Genomic DNA, 24845 nt, shown 5'->3' with positions numbered 1-24845 from the left:
AATATAGCAAATTAATTTTAAATTCATTCAGGTACAATTACCATTTTTCTTCATTTAATTAATAAACTAATTATATAAAACTATTGTCAATGCACTACAAATAAACTGGTTCTATGTCTTTACTTTACTAATAAAACTTATTTAAAAAATACAAGGCTTAAGACATTTATTTTCCTTTGGTGGTACAGCCTGAGACATGCACAATAAAAAAAAAAATTGCCTTACGTTTTTGTTTTGCTTTTCCCTCCATTGTACCGAACTCGTACCGAACCGTGATGTCTGAACCGAACCGTGTCGTCTTTGTACCGTTCCACCCCTAATATATATACTATCGGTCAAAAGTTTTAGATCGGTGAGCTTTTTAATGTTTTTAAAAGAAGTATCTTCTGCTCACCAAGGCTGCATTTATTTGATTAAAAATACAAACAAAAATAGTCATATTGTGACATATTATTACAATTTAAAACAGCTGTTTTCTATGTGAATATATAGTAAAGTGTAATTTATTCCTGTGATCAAAGCTGAATTTCCAGCATCATTACTCCAGTCTTCAGTGTCACATGATCCTTCAGAAATCACTCTAATATGATGATTTGAAGCTCAAGAAACATTTATGATAATTATCATGTTGAAAACAGTTTTTTAAATTTTTATTTCATGATGCTTTGATGAATAGAAAGATGAAAAGAACAGGATTTATATGAAATGGAAAGCTTTTGTAACATTAAACACTACTGTTCAAAAGTTTGGGGTCAGTAAGAATTTTAATTAAAGTTTTTGGGGAAATAAATAAAATAAATCAATACTTTTATTCAAGGATGAGTTAAACTGATCAGAAGTTACAGTAAAGACATTTATAATGTTAGAAAATATTCTATTTTAAATAAATGCTGTTCTTTTGAACTTTATTCATAAAAAAACTTTGAAAAAAATTGTACGCAACTGTTTTCAACATTGATAATAATAATGAATGTTTCTTCAGCATCAAATCATCATATTAGAGTGATTTCTGAAGGATCATGTGACACTGAAGACTGGAGTAATGATGCTGAAAATTCAGCTTTGATCACAGGAATAAATTACTTGTTACAATAAATTCACATAGAAAACAGTTATTTTAAATTGTAATAATATTTCAATGTTTTTACTGTATTTTTGATCAAATAAATGCAGCCTTGGTGAGCAGAAGATACTTCTTTTAAAAACATTAAATCTTTCCAATCTAAAACTTTTGACCAGTAGTGTATATATTACATAATATTAAAGATTATTAAATTATTTCTGATTCTGATTCTTTAGCAAGTCTACTGTTGTGTATTTTAACAGAGTTTTGACTTATTTTCCGTGTGTTCCAAGTGTGTTTTTATACTTTTCTAGTATCACTCATTTAAATGGGAAGCTTTTTATATCTTGTATGTTATACCTTTTGTACCTGTCATTGTATTCATAGTTTTTATTGTTAATAAACAAACCACATCCATCCCCCGCACTTTTGAAAAGCTTGCTAAGCCCCTGGTCAAGATAATTAAATAATCAAAGCTAATGAGGAAGAATGTTAATTTTTTATTTATTTATATGTTAACCCTTTGGTTAACAAATTTGACGCATTACATTTTTTAAAATTATTATTATTTTAAATTTTAGCACTTGCTGTGTGAAAAAAAAAAAAAAAAAGAAAATAATAATGGACATGATTCGAAAAGGTTAAATTGTCCTGAAATGGAGACACATTTCATCTATTAGAAAATCTTACTGAAAGCTAATTTTTTGAGATATCAACACAGCTTATTTAGATTTATGGCTTTGATTTTCTCACAGTTTTAGAGTAAAACGTGTTTTGGAAAATATATATTTCTTATATATATTCATTCATATAATAAATAGATTATAACTACTGCATAAATTTAACACAAAATATTAAATAAAATACATTATCGAACTAAAATATAGTACTATCATTTTATTGAAATAAAAAACAAATCGGTTATTTTTGCTTAAGAAAAAAGAAAAAGAAACAACATTAAAAAAAAAAAAACAACAACTGCTGGACAGATTGTGTCCACTGCAACTAGACAAAAGAGGTTGATGTGACATTCTGTGATGGGTGTGTGTGCACTCTGCGCATGCGCGCTCATCCGTCTCTCTCTCTCTCTCTCTCTACTGACCTCCTCCCGGTTTTTGCTGCTGAACAACTTCTCCCGTGAAACCCGCTCAAATATAGCCATACAGATCCTGGCACACACATGAGGCATGGCAGCTCTCTTCGGGAAGATCCAGATCGGCATTTATGTGGAGATCAAGCGCAGTGATGGTGAGTCACACCCAGCAGCCGCTCGTTTATCAGGCTGAGGTGCAGTTTGTCGCCGCATCATCTTTGTTTAACCCGGTAAAGCCGTTAAACACAAGACAGCTAGTGCAAACGGCGGGAGAGAATCGATATAGGCCTATACATTCATATCCAATACCTTGCCGTCCTTGGCACGCCGTTGTATTGCATGTTTTTGGGATGCATGCTCCTGCTAACCCGTTAGCGAATTTACTAATTATACTATGGCGGAGGGTTGAATCATGATTATTAATGAAGTCCTCCTGACGTTGCTTGGTAACCGTTTTGGAGCGTCTTGGCGTAGAATCTACTTAAGCCACAACGTCAACAACGATTCGCCGGCTGACAGGCGCTTACTTGCTAATGTGTGCCGTTCAGCCAATTAGATAAGCGCACTGGGTAAACGTCACGTTACGTAATTAATATTCATAAGCCAAGCCTTCGCCATAGTACGTTTGTAAATTCGCAGTCTCTTAGCATCCTCCCTGAGGAAGACGCCCAGAGACATCGCCTGCAAAACTCGTTTTTGTACTGCTGTTTTAGTTTATTATTATTATTATTTAGTTTATTGTCATTCCTGTAATGTACAAGTGCAGCCAATTTTTCCTCTCTTTAATGTACATGAAATAAAGCATTAACCTTTGGCCTAAACGTTATAGCTGGTTAGTATTCCGTCCATAGTAAAGTTGTGTGGAAAGCAAGTGTGAACCCTACAATTTGGTTGTTAGTTAAGGTTATTCTACAACTTTTATCTTCCTGAAGTCTATTTATTCAGTAGTTTTTCAAGTAATCATGTGTATAATGTGCAATCAGCTGGTCATTATCACAAAGCAAACTGACTATACTTTTATTCCTTTCATAATTTGTGCCCATTATTTCTCTCTCTCTCTCTCTCTCTCTCTCTCTCTCTCTCTCTATATATATATATATATATATATATATAGTGTGTGTGTGTGTGTGTGTCATATATTTACAAACTTTTATGTTAGATGCAATTAATCATGAATAATTGGTTTGACAGCACTAGTTTGTAGTGTTATCACCAGGCTGCAGATCTTTGCAGTAAACCATTGTTTTGTTATCTATTTCAGGCAGAATACACCAGGCCATGGTTACGTCACTGAATGAAGACAATGAGAGTGTGACGGTGGAGTGGATTGAAAACGGAGACACGAAAGGCAAAGAGGTGAATTTCTGATATTCATATTTAATATGTCCATCATATTGGCATAATGCACTAAAGACAAACGCTTGTATGATTCCAGCAGTCACCTTCATGAGCCCTATGTTTTTAAAATGTCTGTAGTTATTATAGGCACACAGATATAATTTTGATGTGTCAGGATCAATGGAGATTTATTCTAAAGCAGCTTTTGTATCTCTGCCTTAAATAGCTTTCAGGTTTATTATGTGCATTCATTTGTGCATAAAATACAAAGACCGAGCTTTTATCCTTCACATGTTGCTCTTTCATAACTCAGGAGAATTAATAGAGGTTAAAGCCTGGTTTCACAGACAGGGCTTAGTTTAAGCCAGGATTAGGCCTTAGTTCAATTAGGACATTTAAGTTGCTTTTATAAACATGCCTTAGAAAAAAACATTACTGGTGTTCATCTTGAGATGAAACAATGGCACTGACATATTTTAAGAGATCTTCGTGCCGGTCAGAAGATGCTTAGATATTGTTACTCATTTAGGTCTATAGTCTTTTGGCCTATTGTCATGACCAGAAATATAGGAATTGTGTTTGAACTAGAACTGAAATTCGACAAGCAGATCAATGCTGTGGTTAAGAGTAGTTTTTTCCCAGATCAGGTCTACTGCTTAAAAAACAACAACATTCTGTCGATAAAACATTTAGAGAAGGTCATTAATGCCATTAATTTGGTCTCGTTTGGGTTATGTGGTGTCCTGTCTAAAGGTCGACTGATATTGGATTTTACCGATAACAATAACTAGGTAGGGCCAGGCTGGCTGATAACTGATTAATCAACCATGATTAGTTTTTAAAACTATACTTTATTATAAAAATATAAAAACAGTACTGCACGATGAAACTTTATTTGCTTCTATTTTAGAACACTTGGTTATCTAATCAAAATAACAAAATATGTATTACAGTGACGATAAAAAAAGAACTGAAATCGAATGCATTTCTGATTTGTTTATTTTTCTGTCGGCTACATGAAGATACAGTTTGCTTTCTCATGTCTCTAGTTTTAAATATGCATTAAACTTCGCTGCATAACGAACCCATAAAGGGGACCAGCTGGATATAAACTAATGCAAATGGATGGTAACAATCGTGACATTAAACATTTGGGACGGACTTTTTAACCGCTTGAGGTACTACTAATGTTAGTGTCCTCTCAGCCTCGACGGCAAACATCATGCTCTTATTCGCTAATGCAGTATCTAGTCAACAAACTCATTACTTTTTTAATGAAATGAAAACATGTAGGATAGTGTCCTTTATAAAATACCGTTTCATTGTCTGTTTATTCGCATCTGAAATGTCCTGCACTGTGCAGTGCGCAGCCTCACGTGTCAAAACAAACTCCACGAGGCGTCAGTGATAGTTTTTATTTCACCTCTAGAGTCCGCTCTCGTACTGTACAGCAGCTCCAGCAAAAATATCTGTATGGATTTTTGCCGATAACTGATTGCTGGAACAGTTTCTGTTATCGGCAAAAATCCATACTGATATTTTTCTGATAAATACCGATAAATCAGTCAACATCTAGTCCTGGTAGACCGTTATTTCATGCTTACAGTTAGTTCAAAACATGGTGGCCAGGCTTGCTTGTGAGTGCTACAAAAAGTGATCATATCTCTCCTATTTTGTCCTCGCTCAGGTCGCTGCCAATCAACAGCAGGATCAAATACAAGGTCCTGCTATATGTTTTTAAAGCAGTGCATGGAATGGCTCCTGCTTATGTGTCTGAGCTTATTACTTTTCACCAAACATCTAGGTCTTTAGATCAACTAACAAGTTGCTTCTTACTATCCCTCAAACAAACTCATCTAAAACTTAAAGGAGATCAGGCCTTTGCTGTTGCGGGTTCGAGGCTTTGTAATGGTCTGCCGTATAGAGCGGTCACATCCATAAAGCTGGTGTTGAAAACTACTTCTTGTGATTAGCATTTAAGGAGTTTGGCTAGTATGGGAATGTTTTTGTTGATCCCTTTTTTAGGTTATCTTGTTTTATGGTAATGTAGGTACAGTATTTGAATGTTGATTGTAGGCTACAGCACTTTGGTCTGCATGTTAGGGATGGCTCGATACCACAATTTTGGCTTCGGTACAGTACCACAATCTAATACAGTAGTATCGATATTAAAACGATACCATACGGGTTCAGAATTTTGGCGCGGGTACATATGTATGTATGTATGTATGTATGTATGTGTATATACAGTATATATATATATATTTGTATGTGTATATATATATATATATATATATAGACCTTATTCAGAGCAGCGCCATGACAGATATGAAAGTGAGGCTGTGATGGATAGACTTGCCGTGTTTTCAATGGCATCCGCTGCATAAAGCTCCTAGATTACTTACAGTTTTCCACAGCTTATATTGTTGGGAGTTTTTTGTCAACTGAAATTTCTTGGAAAGATATTTTCTCAGTGTTTCATGAGCAGAACAATCCAAAAACACATCAAATAACAGTACTGCCCATTGTAGAGATGCATGTCTGTCCCTCACGGCCTCGCTTTCATTCCCATTAAAAATCAGAGATGGCGCTGCTGTGAATAAGGTCAATTAGGCTAAACATCATTTTACTCATTCTCGCAGGTTTTGCGTTTATAAAGCGAGAAATGGCCGCAAATGTTTATTAGCAAATTAATCAACACAAATTATCACATCAAAATCAGCAATTTGACAACTTTCTTGTGAGAAGTAATGTATCCCCCAAAAAGTCCTCGCGCCTGCACTGTAAACGAGCCGCGCGCTGCGATTTAACACTTTCGCTCGTTTCGGGACAGCTGACGGAAATCACTTGCCCACGTCTTTTTAAACCTTGCCAATTTGAACATCCAAAAGGTTTTATCATTCAGGTAGCCTACTTTGGAGCTCTTTTAGAGACGGTTTTCTTTCATAGCAACAGTGTGTGCGCCAAACCGCCTGAGCTCGCGCATCCCAAATTGAATTGTTTTTCCTCAAACAGTCAAATAAGTTAACGTACACACAACATTGTCAAAATGTCCGTCTTGGTAAGTATTCATAAACACAGTCTTGTAATGTCTTACGTGAATGTAAATATTGTAATAGTATCGCATGTATCGGTTCTGTGACGCTGCTGTCTGTCACTAAATAAGTTTTGTAACTTTAATTATAAGGATTTAACCGTGTGTATTAACAGAGTTAACGTTATTATCCAGTGTTATTTTACATTTGATTACTTTATTCTGTTAGACCTAAGTGCAAATACTGGTTCTGATGTGTCAAACATCGTGTTATTTAAAACGATATGATCTTATGTATGTGCGTTGATCAGTGTAAAAAGAAAATAAATTTTCTAAATTAGTTCGTCGGAATGATTCTCTCACTGTCGATCTCTTAATGTCTGTAGTCAGGATGGGCAAGTGACAGATGCTTGGCAAGGTTTGATGGTTCTTCAGTTTTATAATAGCAAAGTAATTCCAAATTTCATTTCTACTGCCCTCTTTATTATTTAGTTCAGGGTGTGTTGAGTGACATTCAACTTCTTTATCCATTTTGTTCCTCTAGTATGTTTGTCACATTTGCTGGTTTCACGTCTGTTTGATACAGCAGCATTAGTAGGCTAATGTTACAGATATTAGCAAAATCATGATATCGTACCATCTGAAATAAAATACATACCGGTATTTTCCCAGTACCGGTATACTGAGCAACCCTACTGCATGTGCTGCTGTAAAGTGCTTTATAAATAAAATGAATGAATGAAAATGTTTCATGTAACTCAACTTGATCTCAGATGTTTCTCCAATCAATCCTCATGAGAAATAGAGCTATAAAAATGAATCTGGATTGCAGCTCAGATCATTTGGTCCTAAAGGAATTGAATGAAAATATTTGAGTTCATGTTGAGATCTCTAAATATTTGATTGCAGGTACATCTGAGCGTCTCGGTTAAACCTTTGTGCTGAGTTGAAAATCCTTTACCTAATTCGGTGTAAAACACACCTCAGTTTTTGATTGAACAATTCACTCAAGCTTATTCACCTTAAAATAAAAACTATGAGGAATAAGTTCAGATCAATGAGGCTTTTGATCTTTCAGTTCCAAAAAGAAAGGCAAAAAACTGCTAATTGAAAGAAAACAAGTTGATAAAAAGATTGAATACAATATTTGTCAATAACATTGCATAACAAGAGATTTATAAGCAATTTTTTTGTCTGTTTTGTTGTTTTTTGCCTGGGAACACCAGTAACGAGGTTGAACACCCCACCAAAAGTACAAAAATTATCTTTTTTTTTTATGTTATATTCTGTGTGAGCAAATTTAGTTAGTTTTAGTCCTATGCAATAACAGAAAATCCTCTCCGGTTCAAAATGACCAGTTAATTTAATTGCTGACCAGGAGAAACTGTTGCGAAACTCATTTGTAATTTTGAAATGACAAAATCTCATTTGTAATTTTTCTGTCCTGTGGGATGATTAAATTTAGCAGCTTTTACAACTGTGGAAACTCCTACAGTATGTGCTCATGTGCTGTGAGTAAAGTGCTTTTAAAACTGGCTGCCTCATGCTCATGCTCTCGTTCCCTGTGAACAGATCGATCTGGAAAGCATATTTGCACTAAATCCAGATATTGCACCTGAAGAGGAAATCCTACAAAGTCCTGAAACCCCTCCGCCACCCGTGTCGAGTTCCGTCAAAATCAACAAGATCCCCCAAACCAAGGTTGGTGTCCATTTCGCTGCACCATAATAGTCGTATCCAAGAAGAGAGATTAGTACAGCGGTGGACAGACGATTGTAGCGCACTCAGTCTGGCTTTTATAACTTCTCAAATGAGTTTCCAGACAGGAGTCATAAAGTCATAACACTGTTTTCAGTTTTTACGTTCAAATCAATGCAGGCTGGGTAAATTCCCGTTGTTAAAGTCACTAAAATAACTTGCATTGTGCCATCCTACATTGGGAGGTCACCCATAAACTCTTGTGCATGAATAATTTAATGATATATGCATTTATAATTATAGGAAGATGTAACCAGTTGTAATTTGTAATTGTTTGTAAAGTACTTTTTTCCATTTAATAGACTGTGACGGTAGTATAGATAACTGTAGACACAAAGCTATAATGTGGCATAAACTCACTGTGAATGATTTTATTGTGTAGATATATTTTGTAGCTAGATTGCAGACTGGACTTTTCAAAACATGATTTTTTTCTTGATTCATCTTTTGTAGAATCGCCGAACTGTAGCACCACCAAAAAATGAAACTCCTGCGAGGGATAATCGAGGTATGATGTACAAGTTATTAAAAATGTTTTTTTACCATAAACTAGCACTGTTACAATTTTAGTCTCAAATTCTATTCGTTTTAGCAGATATTGATTTCAACAGTATGTGTTTTAACATATTGAATTTGTTGCAAGGGATTATAAAACACTTTGATGCTTTAAATCATTGTTACTTCAGTATTATTTATATAATGTAGCATTTGATACATTTTTTAATTAGCTTTTATTTAAAATATATATTTCTTTTCTTTTCAATTTTAGATAAAATTGTGCTGTATTAGTTTCTATTATTTTTTTATATATATTTCTGTTTAGCTTTAATTTATCTTTATTTTAATTTAATTTTTGTGTCATTTTAGTATTTTATTTCAGTTAGCTGCCAAGCCAACATTTCTAATTTTCATTTGAAGTTTAAGTTTTTCATCTAATATTTAGAAAAGTATTGTTAATAACAGACAAATATAATTGTGCTTACGAGTTTTTCTCTTAATGGATGAGTTAAAGTGTATAATAAAGGTAAATGTCTTTAATGTCAAAAAAGAGTTCCACTTTCTAAACCACTTTTTTATCACAACATCATTCCCAAATTTCTATTTGTGTTATTTCAGAGTTTTGAACGTGTAACGTGTAAAACAGTGCTAAAGAAGAGTCATAATGTGTGCGTGTGTGTCTAAACGGTCTGGTCTTTTCGTGGTCTGTGATGATGTGATCTCCATTATTCAGTCACTGTAGGTACGACTCGAGCGCGGCCGAGTCAACAGACCGAACCTCCTCCACCAGCGCCCGCTCCGCCTCCACCGATACAACACCAAACCCTCCAGCAGCAGCAGAACGGTACCACACATCACACAGAAATGAAGACTTTTACTCAGCAAGGATGCATTTAATTGATCAAAAGTGACAGTAAAGACATTTATAATGTTACAAAAGATTTCGGTTTCAGATAAACGCTGTTCTTTTGAAGTTTATATTCATTAAAGAATCCTTAATGTATCAGTTTTCACAAAAATATTAAGTGGCACAACTGTTTTCAACATGGATGATAATCCGAAATGTTACTTGAGCAGCAAATCATCATATTAGAATGATTTCTGAAGGATCATGTGACACTGAAGACTGGAGTAATGATGCTGAAAATTCAGCTTTGATCATAGGAATAAAGATCTACTTCAGTCATGAAACTCACTGATTGGCCGCCGCTGATCCTGCAGCCAATGAGATTGCTTGCTCAGCATTTAAATAGTCTGGTTCATTGTTTGTTTGTTTTTTTTGTTTTTTTTTAATTGGACTTTGAGTCTGTAATAAAAGTTTGTTTGATTGATTGATTGATTGATAGATATAGTAAGCTGGTCCTCTGAAACCCCCCACCTCCCCAGCTCCACCTGCCTAGATCTGCTGTGGGATTTATATATCTATTTATGCAGCAGTATCATATCTTAATGCTCACGTGTATCTGTTAGCAGCAGTAAGTCCATACTTGCTCTGTAGCAGCAATAATCAACAGCAGTGTAGCAGATCTAGTCCAACAAGACCAAATACATTAACATTGCCATATTCAATAACATGCTAAAACTATTCTGAGAGTTGTCGTGATTGAAATTACATTAAAAAAAAATAGAAAGCAATTATTTTAAATTGTAATAATATTTCTGTTTTTACTGTTTTTGATCAAATGCAGCCTTGGTGAGCAGAAGAGACTTCTTTCAAAAGCACCGACCCCAAACCTTTGAACAGTAGTGTAATTATTGTTGAGATGTTTTATGAATACCTGGGTGTGTAATCTCTGATCTGTGAGTGTATGAAGAGACTCCAGCAGTGATGGAGGAGCTGAAGGGCTCTCAGCGCCGTCACAAACGACTGTTGTCTGCCGTCACGCCAAAACAAAAGCAGCATTTAGAGTTGTTGTCTCAGAGATGACCCCTCATGATGCCATTGTTGAGGGATTCACTCAAACACATTCAACACAAGCGAATGCACACTGACTTATGTCAAATAAAATGCTTATTAAAATGAGCGAATCAGGTTTAGCTGACAAATATTGTAACTGTTTGTTAAACATTGATGTCTGTCTGCATTGAGTTTTTTCTGTGTGTGTTCAGCTCGCAGGAAGTCCAACTGTGTGAAGGAAGTGGAGAAACTTCAGGAGAAGCGGGAGAGGAGACGATTGCAGCAGCAGGAGCTGAGAGAGAAAAGAGCGCAGGTGACAAAACACACTGGCGTACCGTTTCTGGTTTGAAAAGTTTAGTGGTGCTTAATGTGGAACATTATATTTATTTAAATATGTTGTGATATGTTTTATTGCCTAATGCGTATTATGATAACATTGTATTATTATTAGTTAATAACGCATTAACGCAAAATCATATTAACGGCACTAATTTTTTTAACGCAGCACGTATTTTCTGTTTGACCCGTGGCCCAACCCCTAGTTGGAGAAATGGAGACATATTTATCCATGCCCATGTTGATTAGAGTATTACAAACTTGAAAAGTATTAATTTAAGGTACATTTAGAACATATAAAAATTTGCGATTAATTGCGATTAATCGCGAATTAACTTATGACAATCATGCGATTAATCACGATTAAATTTTTTATATTATATGTTTAGAAACATACTGTGTTATGTTGCTTATTGCATATTATAATATAAACAATTTTATTTATTATTTCCTATGAATTTTGTTGGCTTGACAAATTGCTTATGTTACTTTTTTATATTGCTTTATTATAGTTATTTAAGACTAAAACTATTATATATATATATATATATATATATATATTTATTTATTTATATTTATTTTATAAAATTTATATAATCAAAACTACGGATGGGACGGTATTAAAATTTCATATTATGATTATAGTAACCAAAATTATCGTGATTATCAATATTATCACGGTTTTGTTAAAACGAAATGAAAGTGTTCAAAAAGAACTGATGCTCACACTAAAAACAGTTTAATATTTGAAAATCAACAAACAACAAATAAAACAGCATCTCTATGCACTTTTTTAAGCAAGATTATATTCTGTGGCATTTCCTTCCTTATAATGACAGTCGTCAATAGCAACGCATTATAACGGCGCACATCCATGTTTCGCAACGGACGCGCTCTCTCGTTTCATTCAAATACAACTTGCCGTCTTGCGTCTCCGTTTTTGGACGATTGTTTTGTACGCTGTACAAAATCAAAATGGATTTATAAACAGGTAAGATTTAAAACATTAATCTCATTTCAATATGTCCCCGTAATTGTGTGGTTAAAAAATAAAAAAACAAAAATCGCTGTAATAAGTGTAGCCTACAATGATAGTCTTAATTGAACTTGATCGTTCGTCTTTGGCTCAAAGCCACTTGCTGCGAAATTTTTTTCACGGAAGCTTCACGTTTATTTCAAGTGAGTGAGATAAAATATTTCAACTCAAAACAACATTTTGTGATCATATATTTACCAGACGTAGTTTTGGTATTGAGGTCAAAGTTAACTTGTCTTGCGTTCGCTAACAGTGGGTGATGGTCACACAAGACGACTCGGCAGATTTGAAGTGTTTCCCCCCTATTGTAGTGACCATTCTCAAATAAGTTTCACTCATGACTTTTGTAAAAGCAAAAATATGACCACACCTCAGATTTGGTCCTCTTAAAAGGCTGAAAAATCTCCCGAGCACGGTCACTGCCTTCCGCCATTCCTTCTCGAATAAAAAACAACAACATTGCGCGCTGCGTCAGACTGTTGCTGGCTGGACAGGATTTACAGTGAGTTATTAAAATCGCGATAATCAAACACGGTTTTAATGATAATTAAAATTTGAACGATAATACTAACCGTCAGTACATTTTATCGTGGTTTATAGTGAAACCGGTAATCGTCCCATCCCTAATCAAAACAATATACATACTGGAAAAAAAAATTTCTCGACTGTTGACATGACTTAACGTCTCAAGAAAGTGAATATGTTCTGACTCATACAATATTAACTGAGAGTTTTTTATTACACAGGATGTCGAGGCAATAACCCCTAATTATGAAATTATGTGCATGATCCGAGACTTCAGAGCGAGTTTGGACTACAGACCGCTGACCACTGAAGATCTGGTGAATAACTACATCTACATTTAATCGTCTACATTTAATTTCCACATGATTTATCAACAGTATTACTTGGTATTATAGTATGTATGTATTAATAATATGTATATTTTCTCAGATTGAGGACCACAGGATATGCGTGTGTGTGCGGACACGTCCACTGAACAAGAAAGGTGATGATGAACTCTTTTTATTCCACCACACGTTCATGCTGTGAGTGTCTAGTGGTGTTTACGATACGCCATATCTTCTGTTCACTTTCAGAGCTGACCATGAAGGATCTAGACGTCATCACCATTCCCAGTAAAGACGTGGTCATGGTCCACGAGCCCAAGCAGAAAGTGGATTTAACCAGATACCTGGAGAACCAGACGTTTCGATTCGATTACGCTTTCGACGACACCTCGACAAACGAAATGGTTTACAGGTCAGATATTTATTAATTTACAGAGAAAGAGTGAAACTAAAAATACAAAGACAAAGAGAGAGAAGAATTTGTTTTATTCAGTCTCATGCTGTACAAAATAACAAATATTAAAATATATATAAATATATTAAAATAATAATTTGTTCAGTCTAGCACTGTACAATGTAACAATAGAAATATCTAGTAAAATGTATACGTAAAATAAAATATGAAGTGTTTAAGTATATATATATTAAAATATATGTGTATAAGTATACAGTATATATTAAAAACAACAAAAATATAAAAAAAATAATTTCAGTTTTGCACTGTACAAAGTTACATCATAACAAAAAAATCAGGCAGTGATTGACAGCGCTCTGAACCTCTGATCCAAACGTCACAAACCACATTCGACAACCTATAAAATCGAAATAATCTTTAAAGTAATTTTATGGATATAGGTGGAAAATTATAAACATGTTGAAAAACAAAACTTTATTTGAAGTCGTGTCATCTGTGAAATAAAATCTGAGCCATTTAAGTAAAAAAGAAAAAGAAAATGTATTTCATATTTTATCATGTTCTAATATTGAATGAGATCTCTGGTTTATGTGTTTCAGGTTTACCGCCCGGCCGCTGGTGGAGACCATATTTGAGAGGGGAATGGCGACCTGTTTTGCGTACGGTCAGACGGGCAGTGGCAAAACTCATGTAAGTTTCTGACCGTGAACAAAACCAGATGACATCATATTACAGGAAAAGATCTTCCCCGGGGATCGTTCCATTTGCCGTTTGTCATAATCATAATCGATTTTCCCTTCATTCCAGACCATGGGAGGAGATTTTTCCGGGAAGAACCAAGACTGCTCTAAAGGGATCTACGCACTCGCTGGTATGTGTCAGACCTGATGTTGTTCAATGTCAATATTGAGTTATCAATATTTTCTGTTCTTTCAGCACGGGATGTTTTTCTAATGTTAAAAAAACCAAATTACAAGAAGTTGGATCTTCAGGTGTACGCAACGTTCTTTGAAATCTACAGCGGGAAGGCAAGTTCTCTATAGCTCATGAATAATGAATGAGCTCATTTAATATTCATAAAGTGCATTAAGTCTTACAAAATTTAAACGGCCGTGCAGGTGTTTGACCTTCTGAACAGGAAGGCGAAGCTGCGTGTTCTCGAAGACGGTAAGCAGCAGGTTCAGGTGGTTGGACTGCAGGAGCGAGAGGTCAAATGCACCGAGGACGTGCTCAAGCTCATTGAGATGGGCAACAGCTGCAGGTGCGACCAATCAGAAAACTTCTTTCCACCAGATGTTGTTTTTAACACTTGTAGTAATTTTTGTATGTGTTTTTCCTCAGGACGTCTGGACAGACCTCGGCTAATGCTCATTCGTCCCGCAGTCACGCCGTGTTTCAGATAATTCTCCGCAGGAGGGGCAAAATGCACGGCAAATTCTCTCTCATCGACCTGGCGGGAAACGAGCGAGGGGCGGACACGTCGAGCGCCGACCGACAGACCCGTCTCGAGGGCGCGGAGATCAACAAGAGTCTCCTGGCGCTGAAGGTTTGTGCTTCAAACCGTCACACGCCGGCTCCAGAACTACTTGATCTGACCTTGTTTTGTCCCTAAAAACATATTTACAAAAGCAAAGACAAGAGAGAGAAAATTTGTTTAGTCTCGCAGTGTACTACGAAACAAATATAAAAATATTTTATGAAATATTTAAAAACATTTAAAAAATATTAGAAATTCAAAAAATTTAATTTGTATAGTCTAGCACTGTACTAAGTAACAAATATAGAAATATTTTGATGAAAATATAAAAAATAGATAAAAAATATAATTTGTTCAGACTTGCACTGTACAAAGTAACAATTATAAAAAATATTTTATGAAAATATATATTAGAAATATTAACTTTGTTCCACACTGTACAGAGTAACAAATGTAGAAATGTTTTTATAAAAATACAAATATTAAAATATATATAAATATATATAAAATATCCACAATATATAAAAATATATAATTTGTTCAGTGGCATACTGTCCAAAAAGTAACAAATATAGAAATATTTATATGAAAATATAAAATATAAAAAATATTAGAAATATGATGAATGCAATCATATACTGTACAAAGTAGCAACTATAGAGATATATTTTTTATAAATATTTAAAGTATATAAAAATATAATTTGTTAAGTCTCAAACTTCACAAAGTTGCAAATATATAATATAATTTTTATATTTATAAAAATATCAAATGTAATTCACAACTTCTGTAATGTGACCTTTCTGAATAAAACTTCAGCAGGAAATAATGATATGCATGTGGATTTGATTTGTTCTTGAAAGTAGACTGTGTTTTTTTTTGGTTCATATTTTTTTAGTATAAGTTATAAGTTCATTAGTGTGATGGTGTTATCCTGGTCCACTTGTGTTTGTCTGCGACAGGAATGCATCAGGGCTTTAGGGCGAAACAAACCACACACTCCGTTTAGAGCCAGTAAACTCACACAGGTGTTGAGAGATTCCTTCATCGGAGAGAACTCCAGAACATGTATGGTAAGAACACTGCGGATGTTTCTAGATCAATCATATATTCATTTTTAACATGTAGTGTAATTTGTGTATTAATGATTTAAACAATTTTGTGGTTGCATTTTGTAGATCGCTACAATCTCTCCTGGAATGGCATCATGTGAAAACACATTAAACACTCTGAGATACGCCAACAGGTACGTGAGAGAAGCTTCCACTGACACAGAACCCTTCACTCTATCCAAGGAATGTTGCTTAACCCGGTTTATTCCAAGGTCTCTAATGCAAATAACCTGACAGTCAAATCTGGGGCTGTTAATGGATACACAAATCACAGAGAATTCTAAGATTATCGACATATTTGACCCTTTATGTCATTATTAATTTGACATTATGATGTCATTATTATGCCTTTATGTCATTATTAATTTGAATTTCAATATTAATATAATGTTTATTAATACATGTATATTAAAAACAGTATATTATACATGCATTAATACACATTATATTAATATTCAAATTCTTTATTTTATTTATATATATATATATATATATATATAAAAAAAATTCTAAAATAATTCATTATATTGTATTTATGCTTTTATATACTCTTTTTATTTTTATAATTTATATTGTTTATATGCATATATTTAACAAGAATATAAAAATGGAATTCAAGGGTTTAAAGAAATGTAATATGTAAAAACATTTAACATTATATATATATAATACATTCTATAAAATATTTATGTACATATTCATAAATTTATATTATGTTCATATTATTCAAATTCTTTATATAAAACAAAACTATTTATAAAAAAATATTTATAATCAAATTTATTAATTATTATCTTTTTACATGGCATATTTTTGTGTTTAATGTTTGGTAGACAACTATTAACCAATGGCATTTTATGTATATACATATTTTTTCATAAGAATTCATAAATATAATTTAGTTTAGTTTAATTGTAATGTAAAAACAATAGAATACTTATATTATATAATGATTTAAAGAAACATTGTATTTATTATATTAAATATGTATGAATAAAAATAATATTAATATTTAAATTATTATTTTTTATTTGTTAATGTTTGTAAAATTCTATATATTTTTTCATAATATATTGTATTTATGTGTACAGTATGTATATATATATATATATATATATATATATATATGATGAATTCTAAACATTCTATAAATTATAAATATTTATGTATTTACATTTATATTCATGTTATTAAAATTATATAAAACAAGTAATTTGTAAATTTTTTAAATGATTTAAATTGATCTATTTACATAGCAAACCAGTAAGCCGTGGCATCACTGCGAGAGTGTATTTGACGGCGAACTCTTTTCCACTGGTTATGAATCAGGAATGTTTGTGTTGGAAGGGTTTGTGACTGTAATTCCCGTCTCTCTGTCTCACTGCCGTCTGTCATCCCGTCTTCAGAGTGAAGGAGTTTGGGATCAGCCCTTCCGACATTCCCTTCTCCCAGGGGGGGGGCGGTCGCTCCGAACTCTCTCCTACCTATGAGTACGATGACTTTGCTTCCTCACCCAGCAGGTCTTACCCTTTTCCAGTTTCAAGCCTGTCTCTCTTCAGACAGAGCCTCCATAAGAGCCCTGTGTTTCTAACGCTTCACTTTCAGTTCAGAGAATGTGCATCTTTTTTTTGGTCGGCTGTTATTTTGTCCCTTGTTTTTTTGAGTCCGTCTGTCGCACATTTCAGGCATGCTTCTGTATGTTCTGTTGCGTTTTACAGCTGCACTAACATTGGTTTGTGTTTGCTTGTGCCTTATAGAGCGGATGGAGTCCATCATTATCATTCTGCATGATCATGTGTCTGTAACATAAACCATTTCCATTGGTTTATTGCATCATGATGTGAATACCTCATGCTTTTTATATCGTCGGAAACCTCATATTACCAAAACCACTTTTTATTTTTAACTTTTTGCCAAAATCAAGCTCAATGGCCAGAGAATGTCAGATGTGTGTTTGTAAAGACAGTAAATGCATTGCATTACGTTTTCATCAGCTTACAGGTTATAAAGTTTACTGTAGCTGTGTGGATGCCTTTTTTTTTTTTTTCTGTCATTTGGCCAAAATCTCATGTTATTAATGATAAAGTGTTACACACAGATTATTTAAAGGGGTCATATAATGCCATTTTTGTACAAGCTAATATGATTCTTTAGGGTCTAAATTAAAAGTTTGTAATATACTTTAATTAAAAATTCTCATTAGTATAGTAAGAAAACACTCATTTTACCTGGTCAAAAACAGCTCTGTTTTCAGCACGCCGTTTCAGTGCATGTGTCTTTAAATGATAATGAGCTTTGCTCACCCCACCCCACTGTTCTGTGCGTACACAGTTTGTAACACCATAACGCGTTGTTCATTATAAACGTGGGATTATGAATTATATTGAGAACTTCGTACATAGAAAACATGCCGTAGTGTAAAAATAGCCGCATTCATCGTGAAGCGTGCTAGCGATTTGCAAAGATTAATATAAATATGAATATAAAGGTTAATAAAACGTTACACTCACTCACTTCTTCTGGAGGTGCAGCAGGAACACGAATAGTTGGTACTGATCCTTTTTTCAGGAGCCGCTTCTTAGCAAATCCAGCTTTATACTGACCCTCGTTTATAAAGCAGTCTGGTGTGTGAAATGATTCGCGCAAACATGACAGCATTGACGTTGATCTTGGGGAATATTCCCTTCGAAAACTAACTCAGCCACTGCGTCTTCAGCGGTTCGGATTTAGGAACATCAAAATGATGCTGTGTTCCTTATTACACCCAAGAACAGAACACCACAATCTCTTAGACGTCATTCTGCTCATAGACAGCGCTCCAGCGTATCAACAATGACCGCGTCGGTCCGCGCGGAGTATGATTGACAGCTCGCTCACGAGCGAGGGCAGGTCTGTGTTGAAACGCTGCTGTCAATCAACAATCGTGGGAGGGGCGTCCGACCGTGTGACGTCACATGGTCGAACGGCTTGATTTGAGAGAGGGGGAAACACATAAGAAGATTAAAAAAATAAACACTGGATGGATTTTTATCATTTTATGATGGTTGTGTACAGGCACTGCCAACACACATTTCAGTACAATCAACTTGTAAAAGTGCATGTACCATTATATGACCCCTTTAAGACAGTACTGGCTATGACTCTGACAAATGCTAGACTAAGACACTCTTCTCCACTCCTTAAATAGTCCACTCCTCCTATATATATATATTCATATAGTGTTTCTAGAGTAAAGAAAACAGCACTTACTCAAATAACCAGTTCTTTATTTACCATTGCATTGCAAACAAGCAGAGACACGCCAAACCATGTGCGGCACTCGATTACCCACAGAGCCGGGTGCAGTTACGTAATATTTTCGTTGGTTATGTATTTACAAAACCCACAGACTGATGTAAAGGCTGATTAATAGTAATGATTCATGAGAAAAATTCAAAAGGATCAAATCTGGAGATATGAGGTTTCCGGCCGACACGCGGATGCGCTGATTGCCTTGAGTTGAGACGTGTGTGTGACGGCAGGGTGAAGGAGCTGAGCATCGACCCGAGCGCAGTGCTGGAGGGACGCTCCGTCAGCCAGCTGGACGTGTTGGAGGCGCAGTGGGGAGTGGGCAGCTCTCCTCAGAGAGACGATCTCAAGCTGCTCTGTGAACAGAACGTAAGAGCGCTTCGACACACTCTTCAGTAGGGCTGCACAATATATCGAAATATCGAAATATCGCAACAGCTTGCAATAACTGGGTCATGAACAAAGACGAAGAGAAAATCACTCACTGCTCTTGGCTGAATAACTTTTGTAGCTTTAATAAGAATCAGTATATATTTAATTCATATGGTGAAAACTAATCAGTGTTTTATTTTTACATTTGATTATTCAGTTTCTTGTTAAATAAATCTAATGTAGGATAACCTGAACCCCTAAAGTCTGAGGTTTATACTGATGTTAAAATAACACTTCTTATACTACAGTAAAACACTGCTGTTCACTTTCAGAAGCTGTAGGGATGTTTTCTTGTCACATAAAGAATGTGAAACACATGTAGGTTATATAACTTTAAATATATTTTAAAGATAATTTAAGTTTATTTTACACACTTTAAGCATTCTCATATCGCATTATTTAATGAGTTATCGCATATCGCACTTTTCTTCAATATCGTGAGCCCTACTCTTCAGCCTGTATGAGAGCGTGACATATGTACTGATGTGATGCGTGCTGTGCACAGGAAGAGGAAGTGTCCCCTCAGCTCTTCACCTTCCATGAGGTGGTGTCTCAGCTGGTGGAGATGGAGGAGCAGGTTCTGGAGGACCACCGCGCCGTGTTTCAGGTGCGCACACACTGCACACATCTCATCAAACTCCCTTCAAATGTCGAAATATCCTTCGATCAAGGTACATTCACCTTTGAGAAAAGCACTTAATGCTCGTTTTCAGAGGAAATATCTCTGAATATACTGTACCGTTCACATCTTTAAGATCTCTTCTGCTCACCAAAGCTGCATTTATTTCAGTTAAAATACAGTAAAAACAGGAACATTGTGAAATATTGTTATAGTTTAAAATAACAGGTAGGTAAAATAGCATTTCTATCTGAATATATTTTAAAATGTAATTTATTCCTGTGAGTTTTCAGCGTCATTACTCCAGTCTTCAGTGTCTTCACTTCAGTAGTGTATATATATACACATTCAAACCTAAATTTATTCAGACACCTTCAACATTTCGCACATTATCACAGTTTATTCACTATAGTTTAGAAAATGGTAATAGAATATGACAAGAACTCAGAGTTATCAAATCAGTTGATATTTCACTGGTTTTGTCCATCTTTCTGTTAGACTGTCTGACAAATGAATTATGTTGAATATCTGTCAGCTGTTAAATTTAACTACACAATTAGATAATACCAGTTTAGCTCAACCAATTACCAAGCAATGCTTCATTTTGTTCAGTCTGTGTGCAAAAAGGTCGCATTAGCAATTAAAAAAAAACACTTAAGCAAAACATGGTCAAGCTCAAAGTAATTATTTGGTCCCAAATTATGATACACAAGATTTTTTTGGGTATAATGTTATAGTTTACTTTATTTTGCTATCCTCACTTACATAAATGAACTATAGTGTCCTGCACACACTAGTAAAATTTAAAGTATAAAATTAAATTAGTAAAATAGTAAAATAATTTTTGGTTTGACTGTACAGTGACTGATATTTTTCTTAAAGGACTAGTATTATGTATTTGTGATGGATGCTTCAGGAGCTGATGTTGTGTGTTGTAGGAGTCCATACGCTGGCTCGAGGATGAGAAGGTTCTTCTAGAGATGACGGAGGAAGTCGATTATGATGTGGAATCCTTCGCCACTCAGCTCGAACAAATTCTGGATCAGAAGATCGACGTGTTAACAGAGCTCAGAGGTCAGTGGTTACAGAGGTCGTCCTCCGAGATCCAGCATTACAAGACTGGAACAGGAGTCTTTTAAATGGGATCATATTAATAAGAGAAGACACAAATTAAAGTACACTAAATCAAAAGAATAAATTAAATGAAGTTTATTTTTGGAGCATATTTTGCATTGGGATTTTGTATGAAAATGAATTAACATTTTCTCCTTAAAATATAAGGTCATTACTATAATGTAAATTAAAATAATTTTCCATCTCTCTCTTTATATATATAAATAATTTTTTTTTTAAATATATGAAGTAATGTCAAAATGCAATAAGAAAAAAAAAATACATTATATTAACATTTAAATTCTTTATGATTTATATTAATTCATCAAATTATTTATAACCATATCAATTTATATTGTATATGTATATACTCTTTTACATTTTAAAAATGATATTGTTTATATGCATATTTTTGCACTAATGTAAAACGTTTAATAATAAATATTAGAATATTTTAAATATCGTATAGTACAGTTTCTGTTGACTTTGGGCTGAAATTGAGCTGCACATTCCTTGAGTTCACTTTTTTTTTTTAAATGTTTTGTCAGCGATTGACTCCCAGGTTACACAGCAGTGACAACATATTACTCCAGTGTCCTTTACAAAGCTGTTGTCCTTCATGTCGGATGAAGTGCTTTGTCAACTTCAGTCACTAACAGTAAACTGTGTTTCCTCTGGTCTCAGATAAAGTGAAGTCTTTCCGCTGTGCTCTTCAAGAGGAGGAACAGGCCAGTAAGCAGATCAACCCCAAACGTCCTCGAGCGCTGTAGCCCTCATCTCAGCAGTCTCAAACATCTGTGACCTGTACGTGACGTGACCGCTCTTTCATCCCAGAAAAGCACATTTTAACTCTAGAAATCATTTCAGTTCTTACTAAAATAAATGATTGTAGAGTTTAAGGCCATGAGAGGGTGTATGCGAGATTCTCTGAGCTAATGCATGAACAAACCAGCTCTGCGTCTGTGTCAAGCCTGTAAATATTTCACCGAGTCATTCATGCTTTTCAGATGTACTGTATATACCTGCTACTTGCATATCAGTTTGCCAGTTAATGAAATACGAGTATGCCGTCCCAGTGGAAAAGAGAATATGGTCTTGAGATTAGGGATGCACTGATATAGAACATTTGACCAATTATTTTTACGGCTGCTAACCAATATGTCATGTTTTATAAATGAAAGCACACCGGCTGTCAGTTATGAAACACAAACATGAACATTTATTGAAATAAATGCCTGAAATTAGGCATATACACGTGGGAAAGATTGAAAACTGAGTAGTAAAATACAGATAATTGTACAATAACATATTGGCCGGTATTGATATGGTCTCTGATATATTGTGCATCCCTAGTCACAGTAGAAGTTGCATGACTGCAATATGGATGATCTCTATTGAGACCTACAGGAACTGACTCATTTAATAACACTTGTCTAGCAGTGAGACTTTTTTTTTGATGGCCAGTAAGAACCTTTACTGTAACAAAAAAACAAATGCAGGCCTTATTGCACCAACCCTTTTCAGTGAAACATTTCTAGATGAGCAACTATACATGTATTAGCTAATTCAGCTCCGATCAGTCCAGAGAGGTTCGACTTCTCTGATAATATGAAGAGGGATTTTGTTACCAGTGTTTTGTTTACATTTTAAGAAATATGTGGAAGTAGTCATACAGTTCAGGCTACTGTCTCATTTTTTAATAATGCTATTAAGCATCAGTGTTCCCCATCAATGCTTTTGTTCCCGTCTCATTTTTAACTGTTGTTTGTGTTCAGGGGAATCTGGATCTGATTCTGGACTCAGTGTTTCAATGTATCGCATTGCTAAAATAAAGATCCATCAGATGACCACAGATTTCTGCCATATCATTGTTCTCTACACATAATGTGAGTGCTTTGCAGATTAATGCAAGGAAAACAGAACACCACATGTTCGGGAAATGAAAGTGAAATGATCAGGCTGATGGGATTGTGAAAAGTTTTAAATATCTGGGAACATGTTTGGATACAAGGTTGAGTTTCGGTGAGTATACAAGCATACTGTGAGACTACAAATTGAACAATCTCTTTAATTCTTTCCCTGCCAGCGTTTTTTTTTTTAGTTAGGAATTGATTTTGCAGGAATTGTAATCAGATTGCCTATTAAAAGTAATTTGTTAGGACCCCGAGTGATCCCATTTGATCAGTGACCCGATGATGTCCCCTCACCTGTCAAGATGTGCAGATGATCCTTTGTCCTGACAAAACTTTACATAGAAAACAAAGGTGAGCTACATTGTATCAGGCATTCGAGGGGGACATGATGGCATCAGTTTAAGGTTTCCACGTCTCTGGTTCTGGTGACCAGGTGTTGCTTCAACCGTTTGGAGGTACTATTATCTTTAGCGCTCAGTCAGGGGTAATTTCCTGTATTATCTTCAGATACTTTGGTTAGTAGCTGTGTGTAAGGTCAACACTGAATGCCTATCAAATACAATGTATGACTGCCTTCTTCAGACTCAGTGACTGCAGAGACCAAACAGCACATTTCCAATAAAGACTCCTGAAGATACACCAGAGGCTCCTGGTCTATGCTTCTGAGTTTCATACAAATATGCAGTTCATCCCTACACACAAACATCTATACTTCCTATACATCCATCCATATCTATCTTGCCCTTCATACATCTATATACCTACATACATACATCCATCCTTTCTACATCTATGCATACCTAGCACATCCATCCATCCATAACTACCTACCTTCATACATCAATCCATACCTACATATAGTACATCCATCCATAACTACATACGTACGTACAGTACATCAATCCATCCATCCATATACATGCATCCATACCTACCCTTCTAAAAACCTATATACATCTATACATACAGTACATCAATCAATCTATACATCTCTACCTTTCTACCTACCTATATACATCTATACATACCTACATACAGTATATCTATCCCTTCCTACCTACATACATCAATCCATCCATCCCAAACTTCATCCATACTTACCATTCTATCAAACTACATAGAACTATACATACAGTACATCCATCATCCCTTCCCACCTACCTATACATCTATATATACATCAATCCATCCACACATCCCTCTTTCTACCTACATACAGTACATCTCTACCTTTCTATCTATCTATATACATACCTTTCTACCTACCTACATACATGCTTCCATACATACATACATCCATCTCTACCATACATACATACATCCATCCATCTCTACAATACATACACACACAAACACATTCTTGTACATCTATCTTTATGAGGACATTCATTGACACAATGCAATCTCTAGCCGCTTACCCTAACCTTACCCATCACAACTAAGTGCCTAAACCGACCCTTAACCTCATTATAACCTTATCCCTAAAACCAAGTCTTGACCCTCAAACAGGCCTTTAAAGGCTCTCAGAAACTGAGGACCGGCCAAAATGTCCTCACTTAACTCTCTTTGTCC

The 24845-nt window shown here is 34.9% G+C and overlaps 1 protein-coding gene across 3 annotated transcripts; it reads left to right on the top strand.

Annotated features, from left to right (window-relative positions):
* Window positions 1-2097: 2097 nt before the first annotated feature.
* On the top strand, window positions 2098-23213 carry LOC308683848 (kinesin-like protein KIF2A). 3 transcript variants are annotated; one of them, XM_081354655.1, is made up of 21 exons: window positions 2128-2311; window positions 3418-3512; window positions 8101-8229; window positions 8740-8794; window positions 9518-9628; window positions 10894-10994; window positions 12800-12895; window positions 13008-13062; window positions 13154-13316; window positions 13919-14009; window positions 14127-14190; window positions 14256-14347; window positions 14438-14580; window positions 14661-14865; window positions 15759-15869; window positions 15975-16042; window positions 17315-17428; window positions 19430-19565; window positions 20134-20235; window positions 21186-21321; window positions 22045-23211. In XM_081354655.1, the coding sequence occupies exons 1-21, from the start codon at window positions 2251-2253 to the stop codon at window positions 22128-22130; spliced, it is 2214 nt and encodes a 737-aa protein (XP_081210781.1). In that variant the 5' UTR covers window positions 2128-2250; the 3' UTR covers window positions 22131-23211. The 3 variants fall into 3 exon arrangements, with proteins under 3 accessions (XP_081210783.1, XP_081210781.1, XP_081210782.1); XM_081354656.1 differs by having other exon boundaries at window positions 2185-2311; window positions 17315-17398; XM_081354657.1 differs by lacking the exon at window positions 17315-17428 and having other exon boundaries at window positions 2098-2311; window positions 22045-23213.
* Window positions 23214-24845: the final 1632 nt, after the last annotated feature.

Source organism: Scardinius erythrophthalmus (assembly GCF_964197995.2).
Source record: "Scardinius erythrophthalmus genome assembly, chromosome: 23".
NCBI classification, from domain to species: Eukaryota; Metazoa; Chordata; class Actinopteri; order Cypriniformes; family Leuciscidae; genus Scardinius; species Scardinius erythrophthalmus.
This window is presented reverse-complemented; position numbering and strand designations above follow the sequence as displayed.

Coding starts and splice junctions, on each gene's coding strand:
- LOC308683848 (XM_081354655.1), top strand. CDS start 2,251: ATGGCAGCTCTCTTCGGGAAGATCCAGATCGGCATTTATGTGGAGATC. Junction 3,513..8,100: donor GAGACACGAAAGGCAAAGAG/GTGAATTTCTGA, acceptor CCCTGTGAACAG/ATCGATCTGGAAAGCATATT. Junction 14,581..14,660: donor GAGATGGGCAACAGCTGCAG/GTGCGACCAATC, acceptor GTTTTTCCTCAG/GACGTCTGGACAGACCTCGG.